The 18,519-nt window shown below is 39.8% G+C and overlaps 1 protein-coding gene across 1 annotated transcript in view; it reads right to left on the bottom strand.

Moving 5' to 3' along the window:
- Positions 1 to 384: 384 nt before the first annotated feature.
- PUS7 (pseudouridine synthase 7) overlaps positions 385 to 18,519 on the bottom strand; it is a 56,617-nt gene continuing 38,482 nt past the window's right edge. Inside the window, exons 10-16 of the mRNA XM_047096674.1 lie at positions 9,773 to 9,834; positions 8,514 to 8,674; positions 7,347 to 7,473; positions 5,990 to 6,091; positions 3,399 to 3,528; positions 2,032 to 2,123; positions 385 to 1,487 (exon numbers count right to left, since the gene is read on the bottom strand). Of these exons, the coding sequence (XP_046952630.1) occupies positions 1,351 to 1,487; positions 2,032 to 2,123; positions 3,399 to 3,528; positions 5,990 to 6,091; positions 7,347 to 7,473; positions 8,514 to 8,674; positions 9,773 to 9,834 (811 nt within the window). The 3' untranslated portion in view covers positions 385 to 1,350. The remainder of the gene's footprint in view (positions 1,488 to 2,031; positions 2,124 to 3,398; positions 3,529 to 5,989; positions 6,092 to 7,346; positions 7,474 to 8,513; positions 8,675 to 9,772; positions 9,835 to 18,519) is intronic.

Raw genomic sequence — 18,519 nt, 5'->3', positions numbered from 1 at the left:
TATGATTTTCATGACATCTCACACCTGATCATGACACACACCTTTGTGTCGACACCATCTCTGAGGATCCCTCAATCACTTATTGCCTTGCCCTCAGTCTGGGCCAAGGTTCTCATCTGCACTCAGTTTTAGATAACTTATTTAACTTATTAACATAACTAATACAGGGAGCGCCTCAGTGGTTCAGTCGGTTAAGCATCCGACTTTGGCTCAGGTCATGATCTCGCAGTTCATGAGTTTGAGCCCTGCGTTGGGCTCTGTGCTGACAGTGTGGAGCCTGCTCGGAATTCTCTCTTTCTCTCTCTCTGCCCCTCACCTGCTCGTGCTTTCTCTCTCTCAAAATAAATAAATAAACTTAAAAAAAAACCACCCATAACTAGAAAGGAGTTTTAAAAAATATTTATTATATTTTGTTCTAGAAATGGTAGAAAATAAAAACTGGTGCAATTATGTCACACATCCTTGGCAAGGCATAGTCAGCCTTTCACACCAGAGAAAAGTTTTACACAATGCCAGAAACGGAAATACCCAAGCCGAAGGTGACAAAGGGTGAGGCTGCTGATCGGAGGAGCCCTTTTGTAAAGGTTTAAAGTTTTCTTCTCTGCCGTCATTTACTTGTGGACAAATACCAGTCCAGTGGAAAGCATTCTGAACATAAAAGGCACCTAGAGTAAAAATCACACCTTGACTAATAAAAATAGCGACACATGTTTACACTGAGAAAAAAGGTCCTATCACGCAACTGTCCTACAAGGCAACGATAATATAAATGCAAAAGCTACTGCAACTAAAAGATCTATCCACACTTACCTAAACCTGGCATGGGAGTTAGATGATGACAGCCACTTTTGCATCTATAACCTGGACATGTTTTATCATCATTTAAATAAGCATGAGTACTGTACTTATAGGCGGGGTGGGGGCATCTATTTATCCATAGTCAAGATTTGCTTTGCTGCATTTTCTCTTAAAATGCATTGCTGCATATTCCATTCATGGCTACATGAAAAATTCATGTCATCCTTTAAGAATGAAGCGAAACTTAAAATTGCAAGTTTAAACCGAAAGTCCTTTTAAATTATCATAAAGCCAAATAAAGCTGATGTTTTACTATGATTTAAGCACCTGAAATATATTCTGATCAATTTATATTCTCTGAGCTAGAATTAGGATCCTCAGGATTTGTATTATGTGTACAAATATTGCAAATTAAGCTAATAAAAACTTGAAAAAATACAAATAATCTTTAGCTACAAAGATCTAAAATACACCTATGGTCTGTACTAAGACAAAAATGAACAAGAAGCCAGCAAACACCAGTCTGCATGTTCTCGTCTGGGGAAAAAGGACTCAGCGGAGCCAGGTGGTGTTCAGCTGGGTCTGGTTCTTGATGCTGGTATCCATTTTTAGCACTTCGCGAATGGCCATGGTAGCGTAGGTAGAAGGAGGAAGAGAAAAATCCATCTTCAGAGCTCTGTATTTGCCTTCTGCCAGGCAAGAAAGAAGAGAACGGTCAGAAAAGGAAGGCAGCTGCAGAGAGACTGGGGCGAGTCATATAATCGCTACAGAGAGGAAAGAACTGGGCTCTTCTGCAGGCACCACCTCCCGTGGGGCCTCAGAGAATAAAATGTAGAAGTGAGATCAGAAGTATATGATCCAGCCGAATCCCGACAGTAATTCTACTTGGAACCTTCAAGAAGGGCACAGGGTGGAAACAGACGAGGGAATGGCAGCCAGAAGTTGACAATGACAATGCAGATTTCATGTTTTAGACTCTGTTCCTGGATATTCCCTCACCTTTGTTCACTCAGTAGGGGAGGAAATATTCAACCACCTAATACCATAATGTTCATTCATTTTCAGTGAAATCTATTGTTCTAATCACCTGACATCAAGCTATAACCACGAAACCAAGATGACAAAACACAAAATAGCAATCACTGGGCAGGTGGAAGGTGGCAGTTTAATTTATGTTTTCGTCTGAGAAAATGTTTCAAAGTTGACACAGGGCTGACGGCTGAGTAAACTTACCAGAAGCAAACACCGGTGGTGGTTTCCCTTCTAGGTTGTCCACATCTGTGTTGAAGAGTGGAATTTTGGGATCATCATATGCAACGACTTCCCTTCAAAACACACAAATAAAGTGTGAATGCAAACTTCTATGAAAGGAACTAAAACTGCTCATCACCATTTTCTTAGAAAGGAAAAAACACACAGGCCTGTGTAAGAAATTCTAAGGGGAAGCTGTTCAATAACAGAACAGGGCCAGATTTTACATGTAAGTATTGCTTTTGTATGATATACAACAAGATGACAAATGATGCCAGACTCTGTTAAAAAAAATATAAAATGCTTCCTTAGGATGGAAATTCTTTTTCTATGTAGGTGGAAACTTCACTTGGTGAAGATGTGAATTAGTAATGGCATTTGTATCTTCTCCACGGTGGTCATCACTTCTAACAGCACCGTGTTACTCACCAGAAACAGCTCTCTGGGGTGGGGAAGACCAAATCCAACCTGGCCAACCTCATCCCACAACCCAGAGATGGAGACAGGGAAGAGAGAGAATCTCCCGGCAATGGACAACTAATTCAGGATTTAGTTTTTAAAATTATCAAACAGAACTGAGTTTTATAAAATTATCAAATAAATATACTGAAATATTTTAAATGAGTTAATACATGTATGTTTTTTTCTTCAGAACATATTAAAACAAACAGATCAGTGTTTGAAACTCATAGCTAATTCGGAATAAAGGTAGCTTGCTCAGGGATAGCTTTATAAGCAAATCTTAGTTTTTTCAAAGTAGGGAAAAAGTTTAAATGTTTCTTCCTTTTTTTTTTTTTTAAAGCCTGATGCGGGCTCAAACTCACGAACTATGAGATCATGACCTGAGCTGAAGTCAGACACTTAATTGACTGAGCCACCCAGGTGCCCCTTCTTCCTTTTTATTAACGTTTATTTTTATTTTTGAGAGAGAGAGAGAGAGAGATCTCACAAGCACGTGCATGTGTGCAAGCAGGGGAGGGGCAGAGAGAGAGGGAGACATAGAATCCGAAGCAGGCTCCAGGCTCTGAGCCTGACGCTGGGTTTAAACCCATGGAATGCGTGATCATGACCTGAGCCAAGGTCAAACACTTAACCCACTGAGCCACCCAGGCGCCCCACTCTGCATAGATCTTCAATAATTTAGCAAGGTCTATAAAATGTAAACTTAACCACTTACACTCGTTTGTTTCCTGATGATTGAAAAATGCAAGTAGAAGTAATAATGATAATAGTAACAACAAGTAATGCTTCTATGCCAGGTTGTCAACACTGGACAATAAACATGTGATGCAAAAGCTTTAAATCTCACGTTGTAATTCAGTTCTACTTCCTTCCAGACTATCACTCACCAACTGACATTCTGAGGACGAATAATGATCTTTCGGTAGGCTCCTGATAAGGAGTAATCTCGAATTTTGTGTCTCATGTTGTCAATATCCAGATTGTCTGCTGTGAGCATTTCCCTGTAGGCTTCGCTAACTGTAAGATACAAAAAGTTAGCTGGAATGCAGCATGTGAGCAAGCCACCTTCTGCCAGACCACAAATAAATTCATAGCATCCTAACATATTAGTCCCTCTCATTTATAATCCAGCCTGTTCTCTAGAATCAAAATTTAGGGATTAACTACTAGGACTAGATGTCTCCAGCTTAGATTTGAGCAACTTGTAAGTTATCTCTCATAAGCAGCCACAGTATCTGGGGTGTAAGGTTCTCAAGCTAACTATAAAAGGCCATTTCAAGAGAAGTTATTAACCTATAATTTATACATGCTCAGAGTTGGAAGAGAGCATGTACAGAGGCCTCCAATTCCTGAAGAAGGCAGTTATAAATAAATGTATAAAAATAAGAGACCTGGGAAAACAATCTGGCTCACCCTCGCCCCTGATGTGGAGTCTTTTTTATAACACCTGAGAGAGACAGTCACCCGGCCTTTGCTTGCAGGTTGCCATTTACGGTAACGTCTTTGTGAGGCTCACCAATTGTTAGAAAGTTCCTTATTCCAAGCTGAAATCTGTCTTTTTATAACTTCTGTTCACTGCTTTGCAACACAGCAGGTTAACTGCCCTTTTTCACATGTTCACACAAGTGCTGGACCTTTAAGCCGTATCTTCTTTAGGCCACACACACGTTCTTTCAACTGTCCCTCTTCTGACATTGCTGTATTCTCCACAAAACCCTTCATCTGCCTCAGGGTAGCAGAATGATGTTCAATAAGAACTCCAGATACTTTTTATATAGACTACTATCAAGCCGGACCTTTACAGAAGTAAGAATTTATATTTAACTCTATTAAATGCCTTCTGTAGTTCTTTTAAAAAATTTACTTTTTATACAATTAGTATTAACAGTTTTGGGTAACATAACTTGTAAACATGATAAGCAGATTTTTAAAAAATGTTTATTTATATTTGAGACAGAGAGAGAGAGTGCACGAGCAGGGAAGGGGCAGAGAGAGAGGGAGACACAGAACCTGAAGCAGCCTATAGGCTCTGAGCTGTCAGCACAGAGCCCGACGCGGGGCTCGAACCCATGAACTGTGAGATCATGATCTGAGTTGAAGTTGGACACTTCACCTACCGAGCCACCCAGGCACCCTGCAGATTTCTTATTCAAGTTATTCATAAAAAATATTGGGTAGACCAGGATCAAGGAAAGACTCCCTCACAACGTATCTCTAAGACAACAGGGATCCCTAAATTGAGCACTGCTGGATGCCAAGCGCGCACATGTAACCGATCCACATGCCCATCCAGTCTACGAGCCCCTGTCTTCGCCACAAGGATTCCATGAACAGACTTTGTCAAAAGCTGTATTGAATTTATGGCTTAAATGGCATTACCCTGTGCCATAGGGTAGGCAGACTGTTCCCCTCCCCCTCCCCCCTCCTATTCATTCCCTCCTCCTTTTCTCTGCTTTCTCTCAGTGAAGTCAACCTCACATAAGAATTAGAAGCACAGCAATCTGATTATATTAATTTGTAAGTGGCAGATGACTAACTTTTGTCAGTATTTGCAGTATCAAAGAAGGGTGTTAATTCCTAAGCATTCTGTAACTTGTATGGTTACAAGGAATATAACATTGATAAGCAAAATAATCATTCTGACCCCTCGAGAGAAAAGATGTCTTTTTTTTGTTTTTTTAAGTTTTTACTCATTTGAAAGAGACAAAGGCAGTGTGAGTAGGGAGGGGCAGAGAGAGAGAGAGAGAGGCGGGGGGGGGGGAGGGAGGGAGAGAGAGAATTGCAAGCAGGCTGCGTGCTGCCAGCATACAGAATCTGACATGGAGCTCTAACTCCCAAAACCTCAAGATAATAACCTGAGCAGAAGTCAGCCCCTTAGCTGAAGGAGCCACCCAGGAGCCCCTCCACCATTTTGTTTCTTAATTTAAATTACCCAGGGGCACCTGACTGACTTAGTGGAACATACAACTCTTGAACTTGGGGTACTTAAGTTCGAACCCCATGTTGGGTGTAGAGATTACCTAAAAATAAAAATTTTTTAAAAATTATCCATTTGAGGGGCGCCTGGGTGGCTCAGTCGGTTAAGTGTCCGACTTCGGGTCAGGTCATGATCTCATGGTTCGTGGGTTTGAGACCCGCATCGGGCTTTGTGCTGACAGCTCAGAGCCTGGAGCCTGTTTCAGATTCTGTGTCTCCCTCTGTCTCTGCCCCTCCCTCACTCATGCTCTGTCTCCCTCTGTCTCAAAAATAAACATTAAAAAAAATTATCCACTTGAATACCTTTCAGGGAGACTTTATATATGTAAACATAGTTTATAAATGTTTGAAATCTAAACATTTTCAAGTCTGACAGAAATGAAAGTTCTAAAATCATATTTAAAGTACTGATTTTTTCCCCTCTCTCTATTCTTGGTGGCTGGTAAGTGGCTTAAATATGTCAGGCTTTGTTTTATCTACTTTCCCCTGACAGGGAACTTACTTTTATGCTTTGGGTAGATAACATCGAAACCAGGCAAAGGCATTACCACATCATGGATGGAGTAATTATTAACATCTTCTTCATCAACATAGGTGGCTGTAGCTGCAAATTGACACACAGATAAATTAAGAAAAACTACGAAAATAGGTGATATTTTCATGAGCTTGATCTTCAAAAATTATATGCAAGCTGACACAGGATGAGTGGCCTACAAAATTTAAGGAAATTAAGTTAGATACCTTTCTGTCTTTTCTGCTCTACCCAAGAAATAAAATCATGGATTCATAACAAGTGGAAAGTAAAAAAAAACAAAAAACAAAAAACAAAAAAACAAACAACATTTATTTCTCAGCTGCACCCTTATGTTTTTAGAATGCTTTAAAAAAACAAGCTGCTTTCCCCTTTTTAAACAACCCTACAAAATACTATCTGGAAAGCTATCGCCATTGGATGCATTTTGATAAAAGAATAATTTTAAATCAGTCTGCGTTTAGAGGATGAAATGTGATGGCATATGGGACATTAAAACACACTGGATGTAATCAACATTGGAGGAGATTAAAAACTATTAATCCAGGATAATCAAAATTTCTCAACAGGACCCTTAGTGGATTTACTGGGTATACATGTAGATGAACAGGCTATGTCTTCAGACAGGAGAAGGGCGGCTGGGTGTGCCAGAACATGGACTTTGGAAACAGGCCGACTTTGATTCTGAATCTCTGCCTTTTCTTTTTTTAACCAGATGTGGAATCTTGTGAATCTTGTCTGAAGAACACAGGGAACACTTCACAGAATACTGTGAGCTTTAAACCAGAAGAGGTAGGCAAAGGGCTTAACACAAGGCCTGACACAAGGTGGGGGCTCAGCATCAGAGGGGATCAGCTGTGTGTTTTATGAACATTGCCGGCACAGAGTACGCACTAAGTGTCTGTTACGTCACGGCCCGCGTGTGAAGTGAGCTCTGGTCGAGCGCTGACTTACAGAAACTCTTTAAAACTGGCGGACAACAGCTGAGGCGCCAAGGCAAGTCCAGAAGTATAGAGGAGTATTTGCTAGACCCAGATTAAAGTTTAGAAAAAGACTTAAAGACAACATCTCATTCAAATCTTCTTCTAGCCAAGAAAATGGAGGCCCAGAGACCCAGAAGAGAATCAGGCGCTTACTCAAATCGTATGCATATTTTGATTAGAGATACAGATGCAAAGCGTTCCGTCTGAGCTTACAATGCCTTTCCATTTAACCTTACTAGACACCCCCCACGCTCCCCAAGCAGTGGCCAGGCTGGATTTTAAGCACTAGTGTCAAATGACTGAACCCTAGTTTGGTGGAGTCAGGAGGATATCTGCCTTTTTACCTCCTTTGAGAACGAGGTCCCCCGGGACGGGTCTCAGTCCATACTCCTCTATCCTCTTGCTTACCATGTTATTCCACACATAGCTTTGGTAGCTATGAATATACATTAAGCGATTATTTCTTGGTATCTGGAGGGAAGGATAAAAAACAGGCAAGGAAAAAAATACGTTCTGAATATTAAAAGTACTGTACTTTCCCAGGCCTCCCACTTGCTCAGTGGTGACCCTAGAACAAGAAGCTCGTAGCTCAAATCTCATCTCTGTAAAGGCTTATAGCAACAGCGAATGATGCACGGCAACCAATTTTAGAGACAGAACTCCTCCGACTACGGGGTGCTCATGGTCAGCTTCCATGGCGGCAGCTCCCACATGTTCATGCAAATAAAGCAAGTCCTGTGGAGCTCACACCCTAAACCAAAGACACGGCCCTCAAAGTCTAGAAATTCACACATTGGTTAGTTACACAGCAAACAGTGCTTCCTTCCTGCTAATGGCCGTGGAGGGAGAAAATCTGAATGACTGAACTGACAACTGACTTCATGCAGTAAAAATTCTTTCTTGTTTACCAGGGGAAGAGTAAATGAGACGTTAAGTTTAAGAGTTAACCTTTAGTCCACGAGGGATCACAGCCATCTGAACACTGGCAGAGGCCACACTTGCCAAGATGGTACCCACTCCTGAACAACCACAAAGAAACCAAACTAAAATGTAATCACTAGGGCGCTTCCCGTGCAACCTCTTACTGAGGCAGGTTGCAGTCCTGATGCTGGACAATGATCAAGAAGTGCACCCTAAGATGGATTCTGAATTTCTCAAGTAGCAAGATACTTAAAATTAAATTTAAGTTAAATTTCCTTAAATTAAATTCCTTAAGTTAAATTTAATTAAATTTAAATTAAATTTCCTTGTAGGCAGTATTTACCACTTTCATGCTTTTCTCAGCCCTCCATGTGAATAACTGTTGCCAACGCCACCCACACCCACCACCCTCCCTCGTCACCATTCAGGGTACACACAAGGATCACTCAGGTAACACACGTCTCCGAGATCACCAAAGGATCCTTATTTACCTTCTGCTCTTCTAAAATTTAGTAAAATATTTAAAGGTAAAATTTAAAAAGAATTAAGCCACCTCAAGTCATTTGCCTGACTTCACAAATAGCACTCACTATGCCAAATGCAGAGACTATATTCTTCATTCCATATTTTGAAAGTCCTCGCAGCAGCTGCCCTTCCACACACCTTTTGACAGGTAGTTTTCTGAGGGCAGCAGCTGGGTCTTTGGTCTTCGCCCACTCTTCCCTGCACTTAACCAAGTAGCCCTTTTCAGCTGGGGGGAAAAAAAAGTTGTGTTAAAACAATTTATGAAATGGACGGATTTCCGTAACTTTAACGCGCTTCCTAGAGAACACAAAATTAGAAAATGCTCTTTGTAACACAGGTACTCTGAACAGATTCTGCTCATTGAGAATACCTGTCAGGAGGTGAGAAGGTGGGACGGGGAGAATGTACAGAATGAAACAGCTTCGTCGATATTAGCCCCCCCGCCACCTCCAGTATTGAAAGTCCATTACTGTCCCCTTATCACGGCTGATTTAACAGAAGACAAAACCCAGGGAGCCTTTTCTCCTTTCTCTTCTTCTACTGTGTTGGCAAATTTGATAGAAACTCTCCTTAAAAGTAGGCAACTTTATCTCTTTAATTTGGAAATGAATAATTACCCAAAGGGACTAAATATTTTGATAATTTGTAAAGTAGTATTTAAATCATTTTTTAGATGATATGAATTTAGACGTACTTTCTGGAAAGTAGCTAACAAACTAAAATCGTCAACACTTTTTGCCCAGTTTTTAATTTCTACTACACTATGCTTTAACAAATTAACCACAAGTGAGATGTGTTTGGATTCCTGCACGTTCAGGGGTTTAGTAGTGTATGGGGCAAAAGAAATATATTTGTTTATGAATTAATATATTAGATGAACTAAAGAGCTAAACACAGGATACAAATTATAAACCTCAAATATATACATAAAATTTGTGAAAAAATAAACTATCCTTTTAACTTTACTATAAAAACAATTAAAAAAAATTTTTTTTAACATTTATTTATTTTTGAGACAGAGAGAGACAGAGCATGAATGGGGGAGGGACAGAGAGAGAGGGAGACACAGAATCTGAAGCAGGCTCCAGGCTCTGAGCTGTCAGCACAGAGCCCGACGTGGGGCTGGAACTCACAGAGCGGGAGATCATGACCTGAGCTCAAGTCAGACGCCCAACCGACTGAGCCACCCAGGAGCCCCAAAAACAATTTTTAAAATTTCTGAAATACCTACCTAATATACACAGATATTTTTTATTCAAAGTAATTCCACAAATACCTAACAAGATATTCTATTTTTTTTCATTAACATGAATTTTATTCTTACCTCCAGAACGGGGTTTCAATATTAAATCCATGACTTCAGTCCAGGAATTCTGTAATATAGCTCTAAAATGAAACAGCATTTATTTTACTTTAATTTTTTCTACTTAATTTTACATTATTTTACTTAATTTTGCATTAAGATAAATTTTATATGCTGAAATTTATGGAGTAAAAAATTGTGTTAAAATTCTATATATTTTATTAAACTTAAAAATAAGCTGAAAAACTAATGATATAGGTTTCAAATGTAAATGAGAAAAGAACTCAAAAGAGAGAAGGAAATTAAGAATGTTTACTTATTAACATTTAACATCACATCAACTTCTATTTTTATTTATTTATTTAAATGTTTATTTATTTTGAGGGAGAGAAAGAGAGGGAGGGTGGGTGCAGAGAGAGGGTGGGGAGAGAATCCCAAGCAGTCTCCACACTGTCATCACACAGCCTGATGCAGGGCTCGATCCCATGAACCACAAGATCATGATTTGAGCCAAAACCAAGAGTTGGTCGCTTAACCAGCTGAGCCACCCAGATGCCCCTTATGTCACAGGTTTTAAAAGCTATAATAGTAAATACTACCAAGTCATTAAGCTGTTAAACATGGTATCTGTACCAATCTGTACTAAAACTTATTTGAAACCTCTCAAGAAATTTCTCCCCTGTGTTAAATACCTTCTTGCCTAAACAAAGAGTAACACTTTATCCTTCCCTATTATTCTGGCCCAAATGGAAACATCTTTACTTTTGTTGGTTATAAGTTATACATGCTTCTTAAAAATTAAACAGTACATAAGAAAGGTTACCTGTAATCTAATTTAACACTTTATTATTTTTTAATGTTCATTTATTTTTAGAGATAGAGTGTGAGTGGGGGAGGGGAAGAGAGAGAGGGAGATACAGGATCAGAAGCAGGCTCCAGGCTCCTAGCTGTCAGCACAGAGCCTGATGCGGGGCTTGAACTCACAGACCGCGAGATCACGATCTGAGCCGAAGTCAGACACTTAACTGACTGAGCCACTCAGGTGCCCCTAAATTAACACTTTAGAGTGTATTTTTCATGACTTTTTAAAAAAGATTTTTAAGTAATCTCTATATCCAACATGAGGACTGAACTCACAACCCTGAAATTTAAGAGTCATGTGCTACACCAACTGAGCCAGACAGACACCCCCATGACTTTTCTTGATACATCTATAAGTGTACACAATTTTTTCTTTAACTTTTATTGTACTATCTTTGGCCTTGCAAAAATTCTATTTTGCCTATCATATCTGCGATTTTTTTCTGTTAAGATATTTGGTCTTGGGAGTTATGCTTAGAGAGGCCTTCCTGACCATAAGAATATAGAAATACCTATTAATTTTAGTTTTAGTTAACTAGGGTTTTAGTTTTTCATATTTAAGTTAACCCATATGGGATACTTTTGTATATTAAAGTGTATAAAATGCTGTTTGGTATCCGATGATGTGCTCATATGGATTATTTATCCACTAATGTGATTAATTACATAACAGATTTTCTACTACTGGCCATCCTTGCGTTCCTGGAACAAGCCATGCTCTATCAGTCTTTAAATATTCTCCTGGGTGACACGTTATGTAGCTGGCTAGGCTATCTGCAACACCTCCCAAGAGAAGAGAGTTCTAACTCAGGACTAGGCATTGGTCTGCCAGGTATCATAGAAGGAGCTGTCTTTATTCAAAAACCTTTGTTATCTGGCTGGCCACTTGATTTTGTAAATACTTTTATTGTAAAGCAGCTGCGCTCAGCCATTTACACACTGTGTATGACTGGTTCACACTGTTTTAACAGTGGAGGTGAGTTGTTCTATGAACACTCCACGGCCCACAAAGCCTAAAACATTTACTATGTGGCCCTTGGCAGAACAAGTCTGCCAACAAGTGGTATAAAATATTGCAAAGTTTAAGATGCTACCATATACATGCAAGTTCCATATACACTGCCATATTAAATATTCGCAGATGTGGTTACAATAGGCCATTCTATCTGGCCCACTACACATTAAGATGTTTTCTACTTTCCCTATGTTCTCTTTCTTTACCTTCCTTTTTTAAAAAAAATTTTAAATCTTTATTTATTATTTTTGAGAGAGAGAAACAGCATGAGCAGGGGAAGAACGGAGAGAGAGGGAAACATAGAATCCGAAGCAAGCTCCAGGGGCTCAAACCTATGAACTGTGAGATCATGACCTGAGCCGAAGTTGGACACTTAACCGACTGAGCTACCCAGGCGCCCTATTATTTACCTTCCTTTTTTAAAAAATTGTATAAAATACATATAACATCGAACTCATCATTTTAGCCACTTTGAAGTGTACAGTTCTATGGCACTAAGTACATTCATATTGCCGTGAACAGTACTACCTGCCTCCAGAACTTTTACATCTTCCTCAACTGAAACTCTGCACACATTAAACATTAATTCCCATTTCTTCCTCCTCCCAGCTCCTGGCAACCAGCACTCCACCTTGCGTATGCGTCTAACCATTCTAGGTCCTCACGTAAGAGGGATTACAGTTATTTGTCCTTTTGTGACTGGCTAATTTAGCATAAAGGTCTTCAAGGTTTATAATCTTGTAGCATGTGCCACAAATTCCTTCCTGTCAAGGCTGAATGATATTCCATTGAATCTATGTACCATGTTTTGTTTATGCATTCACTTGTTAATGGAAAGTTGGTTGCTTCCTTCTTCTGGCTATTGTGAACAGTGCTCAAAAACACAGGCATATAAATATCTGTTGAGTGTTTGCTTTCACTTCTTTTGGGTATATACTCATAAATGGAATTTATGGACCATACACTAATTCTACATTTAATTTTTTGAAGAGACACCGTATCATTTTCCATACAGACTGTACCACTTACATTCCTACCAGCAGCGCACAAGGGTTCCCATTTCTCCACATGTTCAACACTTGTTTTATTGTCTTTTTTTTTAACTAATGGCATTTCTAATGGGTATATAGTATCTCATTGTGATTTTGATTTGCATTTCCTTAATGATTGGTAATACTGAGCATCTTTTCATTATTAGCTTATTAGTCATTAATGTATCTTCTTGGAAGAGGGGCGCCTGGGTGGCTCAGTTGGGTGTCTCACTTCAGCTCAGGTCATGATCTCATGGTCTGTGAGTTCAAGTCCCCCGTCAGTCTCTCTGCTGACAGTTCAGTCTGGAGCCTGCTTCGGATTTTCTGTCTCCCTATCTGCCTCTCCTCTGCTCACATTGTCTCTCTCTCTCAAAAATAAACATTACAAATATTTAAAAAATATGTATCTTCTTGGAAGAAAGTTCAAGTTCTTTGCCCATTTTAAATCAGGTTATTTTGTTGTTGTGTTGTAGGAACTCTATATATTTTGGATATTAACCCCTCATCAGATATATAATTTGCAAACATTTTCTCCCCTTCTGTGGGTTGCTTTTTCATTCTGTTGATAGTGTCCTTTGGACACAAAAACTTTTTATTTTCTTAAATTTAAATTTTATTTAAGTTTTAGTTAACATACTGTGAAATACTGGTTTCAGGAGAATTCAGTGATTCATCACTTCCATACAACACCCAGTGCTCATCACAAGTGCTCTCCTTAGAACCCATCACCCATCTGTCTCATCTCCCACCGAGCTCCCTCGATCAACCCTGTTTCTTCTCTATCATTAAGAGCTTCTTGGGGCGCCTGGGTGGCTCAGTCGGTTAAGCATCCGACTTCGGCTCAGGTCATGATCTCGCGGTCCGGGAGTTCGAGCCCCGCATCAGGCTCTGTGCTGACAGCTCAGAGCCTGGAGCCTGCTTCACATTCTGTGTCTCCCTCTCTCTCTGACCCTCCCCCATTCATGCTGTCTCTCCCTGTCTCAAAAATAAATAAACGTTAAAAAAAAAAAAAAAAAGAGTTTCTTGTGGTTTATTTGCCTCTCTTCCTTTCCTCCCACCCCTTCCATACATTCATCTATTTTGTTTCTTAAATTTCACATATGTCTGAAATCATATAGTATTTGTCTTTCTCTGACTTATTTTGCTTAGCATGATATGTGCTAGCTTCATCCACATCATTGCAAATGGCGAGATTTCATTCTTTGTGAAGGCTGAATAATATTCCATTGTACATATATATACACATCTTCTTCTTTTTTTTTTTTCAACGTTTATTTATTTTTGGGACAGAGAGAGACAGAGCATGAATGGGGGAGGGGCAGAGAGAGAGGGAGACACAGAATCGGAAACAGGCTCCAGGCTCCGAGCCATCAGCCCAGAGCCTGACGCGGGGCTCGAACTCACGGACTGCGAGATCGTGACCTGGCTGAAGTCAGACGCTTAACCGACTGCGCCACCCAGGCACCCCCACATCTTCTTTATCCATTCATCAGTCAATGGACATTTGGGCTCTCTCCATAGTTTGGCTATTGCTGATAATGCTGCTATGAACACTGGGGTGCAGGTACCCCTTTGAATTTTATTTTTGTATTCCTTGGGGAAATACCTAATAGTGCAATTGCTGGATCATAGGGTAGTTCTATTTTTAGTTTTGAGGAACCTCCATACTGTTCTCCAGAGTGACTGCACCAGTTTTCATTCCCACCAACAATGCAAGAGGGTTCCTGTTTCTTCACACCCTTGCCAATATCTGTTGCTTCTTGTGTAATTCTAGCCATTCTGGTAGGTGTGAGGTGGTATCCCATCATGTTTTTGATTTGTATTTCTATCTGTATTTTGATTTGTATTTTGATGATGAGTGATGTCGAGCATCTTTTCATGTCTGTTAGCCATCTGGATATTGTACACAAATATCTTAAATTTTATGGAGTCCAACCTATTTTTTTCTTTTGGTGTTATAACCAAGAAATTGGCAACCAAATGTCATGAGGTTTTCCCGTTTTCTTCTAATTTTATAGTTGTAGCTCTTATGTTTAGGTCTTTGATCTATATTAATTCTGGTAAATGGTGTACGATAAGGGTCCAACTTCATTTTTTAATGTTTATACCCAATTTCCCCAACACAACTTACTGAAAAGACAGTCCTTTACCATTGAATGGTCTTGTCATCCTTGTTATTTGACCATATATGCAAAGATCTATTACACCTTTAAAGAAAAATGTTTTACTTAGGTGTAATTCATGTATCCATATAATTCATCCATTTAAGTACACAATATAATGGCTTACTGTATACTCACAGAATTGTGCAACATCACACAATCAATTCTGGAACATTTTTATCACCCAAAAAGAAATCCTGCACCCATGAGCAGTCACTATCTATTACTCCTCTCCCAGACCTAGGCACCACTAATCAACTTCCTTTCTCTATGGATTTGTGTAATCTGGATAACTCATATAAATGCATCCTACAGTATTTTGCCTTTTGTGACTAGCTTCTTTCACTTAGCATGTTTTCAAGGTTTATCCATGTTGTAGCAAGTATCAGTACTCCATTCTCTTTTATTGTCCCTTTGTTTTAAGGGGGGGTGGGGGAGGGATAGAGGAGGAGAGAGAGAATCTTAAGCAGGCTCCATAGCCAGCCTGGAGCCCAGCTCAGGGCTCGATCTCACGAATCATGAGATCATGACCTGAGCCAAAATCAAGAGTCAGAGGCTTGGGGCACCTGGGTGGCTCAGTCAGCTGAACTTCTGACTCTTGGTTTTGGCTCAGGTCATGGTCTCACAGTTGGTGGATTTGAGTCCCACGTGGTGGTCACAGTATGGAGCCTGCTTGGAATTCTCTCTCCCTCTGCAAATAAATAAAACTTAAAAAAAAAAAAAAAAAAAAGAGCTGGAGGCTTAACCAACTGAGCCACCCAGGTGCTCATTGTTTATTTTTATTGTTGAATAATATTCCATTGTGTGGATACATCACATTTTGTTTATCCATTTATCAGTTGATGGACATCTGGGTCGTTTCCCTTTTTTTGGCTGCTATAAACATTGGTGTAAACTTTTGTATGACACACGTTTTCAAATTCTTGAGTATATACCTAGAAGTGCAATAGCTGAGTCATATGGTATTTGGTATAGAGGACTAGCCAGGCTGTTATCCAAAATAGGTGTACTATTTTACATTTTTATCAGCAGGGCATGCAGGTTCCAATTTCTTCACATCCTCACCAACACTTTTTATTGTAAGCCTTTTTGACTTTAGCCATTATAGTGGATGTGAAGTGATAGCTCATTGGGGTTTTAAATTGCTTTTCCCTAATGATTAGTGATTCCCTAATGATGTTGAACATCTTTCCATGTGCTTTCTGGCCATTAATCTATGTTCTTTGGAGAAATGTCTACTCAGATCACCTGTTTTTATTTTAGTTATTTTTTTTGGAGACAGAGTGTGCACGTGTATGTGAGTGCAGGAGGGGCAAAAGCAGAGAGAGAGAGAGAGAAAATATCTTAAGCAGGCTCCACGTGGGCTTGTCACAGACCCTGGGATCATGACCTGAGCCGAAATCAAGAGTCAGACACTCAAAAGACTGAGCCACCCAGGTGCCTCTCACTTGCCCGTTTTTAGACTGCCATTTGTCCTTGTGTCTTTGCTTTGTAAGAGTTCTTTAAAAATCTTGGACGTAAGTCACCCTTCCAAAACTCGAAACTAAGGGTTTTGTTTTTTGTTTTTGTTTTCCTATGATGGTAACAGTGGGCTTCTTTGAAGCTAGGAAATATTCTTATGTTGTGGAAACTGTTGATTTGGGATTCTAAATGCACTGTATACTCATACTGTATACTTAAGGCATGCAATGCAATTTTTGTTCCTTTGTATTTTTGATAAATCTGATCTCATTTTCATTAATCACTTTACACTATCTTTGGAGTACAAAATTTGCAGGGTCCCACCGCTGTTCTGCCAAATTCATTACAAATTCAAAAGTTGATACAGTTCTCCCTTAAATATTCTGTCCCATAATACAATTAACATCTTCACTATCTTTATCAATGTCCTTTGGCCATTTAGCAAGATTGAAAACATCATCATTTATTATCTAATAATAATGATTACCAGTTACTTTAGTTTTCTTCTTGGCAAAAATTCTTTCTGTGCTTAGGATGCTTTAGTTTTAAAATATTACTTTCTGGGGGCGCCTGGGTGGCTCAGTTGGTTGAGCGTCCGACTTCGCTTAGGTCATGATCTCACAGTCCATGGGTTCGAGCCCCGCGTCGGGCTCTGTGCTGACCGCTCAGAGCCTGGAGCCTGTTTCAGATTCTGTGTCTCCCTCTCTCTCTGCCCCTCCCCCACTTGCACTCTGTCTCTCTCCGTCTCAAAAATAAATAAACATTTAAAAAAAAAGTATTACTTTCTGGGGACGCTTGGATGGCTCAGTTGTTTGAGCTTTCGACTTTTGATTTTGACTCAGGTCATGATCCCAGGGTCATGGGATGGAGCCCTGCATCAGACTCCACGGTAAGCATGGAGCCTGCTCAAGATTCTCTTTCTCTCTCTCTCTCTCTCTCTCAAATAAAATATTATTTCTGCTTATTGAGCACTTACTGTATTTAAGGCATAGAAATAGATGCTGCATAGACACCATGTCACTTCCATTTCACCACCCTGTGGGGTTAGTATTATGATCTCCATTTTACAGATGAGTAGTCTGAGGCTCAAAACCCAAGTCTGACTTTACTGCCTGAGCTTTTAACTTTTACAACACTGCCTAAAGAGGTAGAGGAATACTACATCACAGATTTTTATCATGTTGTGTTTTTAAAAACACATGAACAGATGCAACTTCGTGTAGTCGGCTGCTGCAACCATGCACTGGAAGTCCAGAAAAGTCCTCTGTTCCTAAGACTACGGAGGAAAACTGGTGAGCTCCAGCAAACCCCAAGCCTAAATTTCACCTTTGCTACAACAGGGGTTTGAAACCCAAGGAAGAATGCAAACTATGTAAGCTCTCAGATTACCACCAACTCATAACCTCTACAATCCTAACTCCCATGAGAATGATTACTTTATGTAACACAGTCTACAGGACAGCAGGGCAGCATATACAGGTTTAGGTTTATGAAACCAAGTATTTAGTTATTTTTCAAGTTAATTTACTTACTCATTAAGTAACCTCTACACCCAACATGGGGCTCGAATAACGCCGAGAGTCTAAGTGTTTATTGATGGGATCCCCACCCTACCTTACCCTAGAGGGATTCCCTATTTACTGCCTAAAAGAGAATCAGTTTTCTTTTTAATTTTTAAATATTTATTTTTGAGATAAGGAGTATAACCAGGGGAGGGGCAGAGAGAGAAGGGGACAGAGGATCTGGAGCGGGCTCTGCGCTGACAGCAGTGAGCCTGATGTGGGCTCGACCTCATGAACAGTGAGATCATGACCTATGCTCAAATGACTGAGCCACCCAGGCGCCCCAAGAGAATCGGATTTCTTAAAATAAATTTTACCACGCAATTTATATCCTATGCCACTGTCTTTAAAGGTGGGAGAGTGGAGATGTAAGTTTAATAAACTGGGAAGTGCTTGTTAACAGAGATCACAAACTACACCATCTCTGTCAGGCTACTCTGGGTCGGAGTCACCCAACTGCTTATTGTACTGAGCCAAGATTTACCTATAAAAAAAGAAACTAAAAACAGAATCCCCGATGGGAGAAAAACTTACTTTTTGGGTTATACCCTTCTGAACACTGATGTATTTTTATTTTTCCCATGTACATGTATTATCTTAAAACACAAAAAAATTAGAAGGATATTATGGATCAGTTGATGAGATACACTGGCTCATTTGGCCCAGACATGAATAG

The sequence above is a fragment of the Lynx rufus genome, unplaced genomic scaffold (genome assembly GCF_022079265.1).
Source record: "Lynx rufus isolate CCGP_SWC_20201006 ecotype Redwood Valley unplaced genomic scaffold, mLynRuf1.p SCAF_4, whole genome shotgun sequence".
NCBI lineage: Eukaryota > Metazoa > Chordata > Mammalia > Carnivora > Felidae > Lynx > Lynx rufus.
Note: the sequence above shows the minus strand (reverse complement) of the source record. Positions and strands in the feature narration are given on the sequence as shown.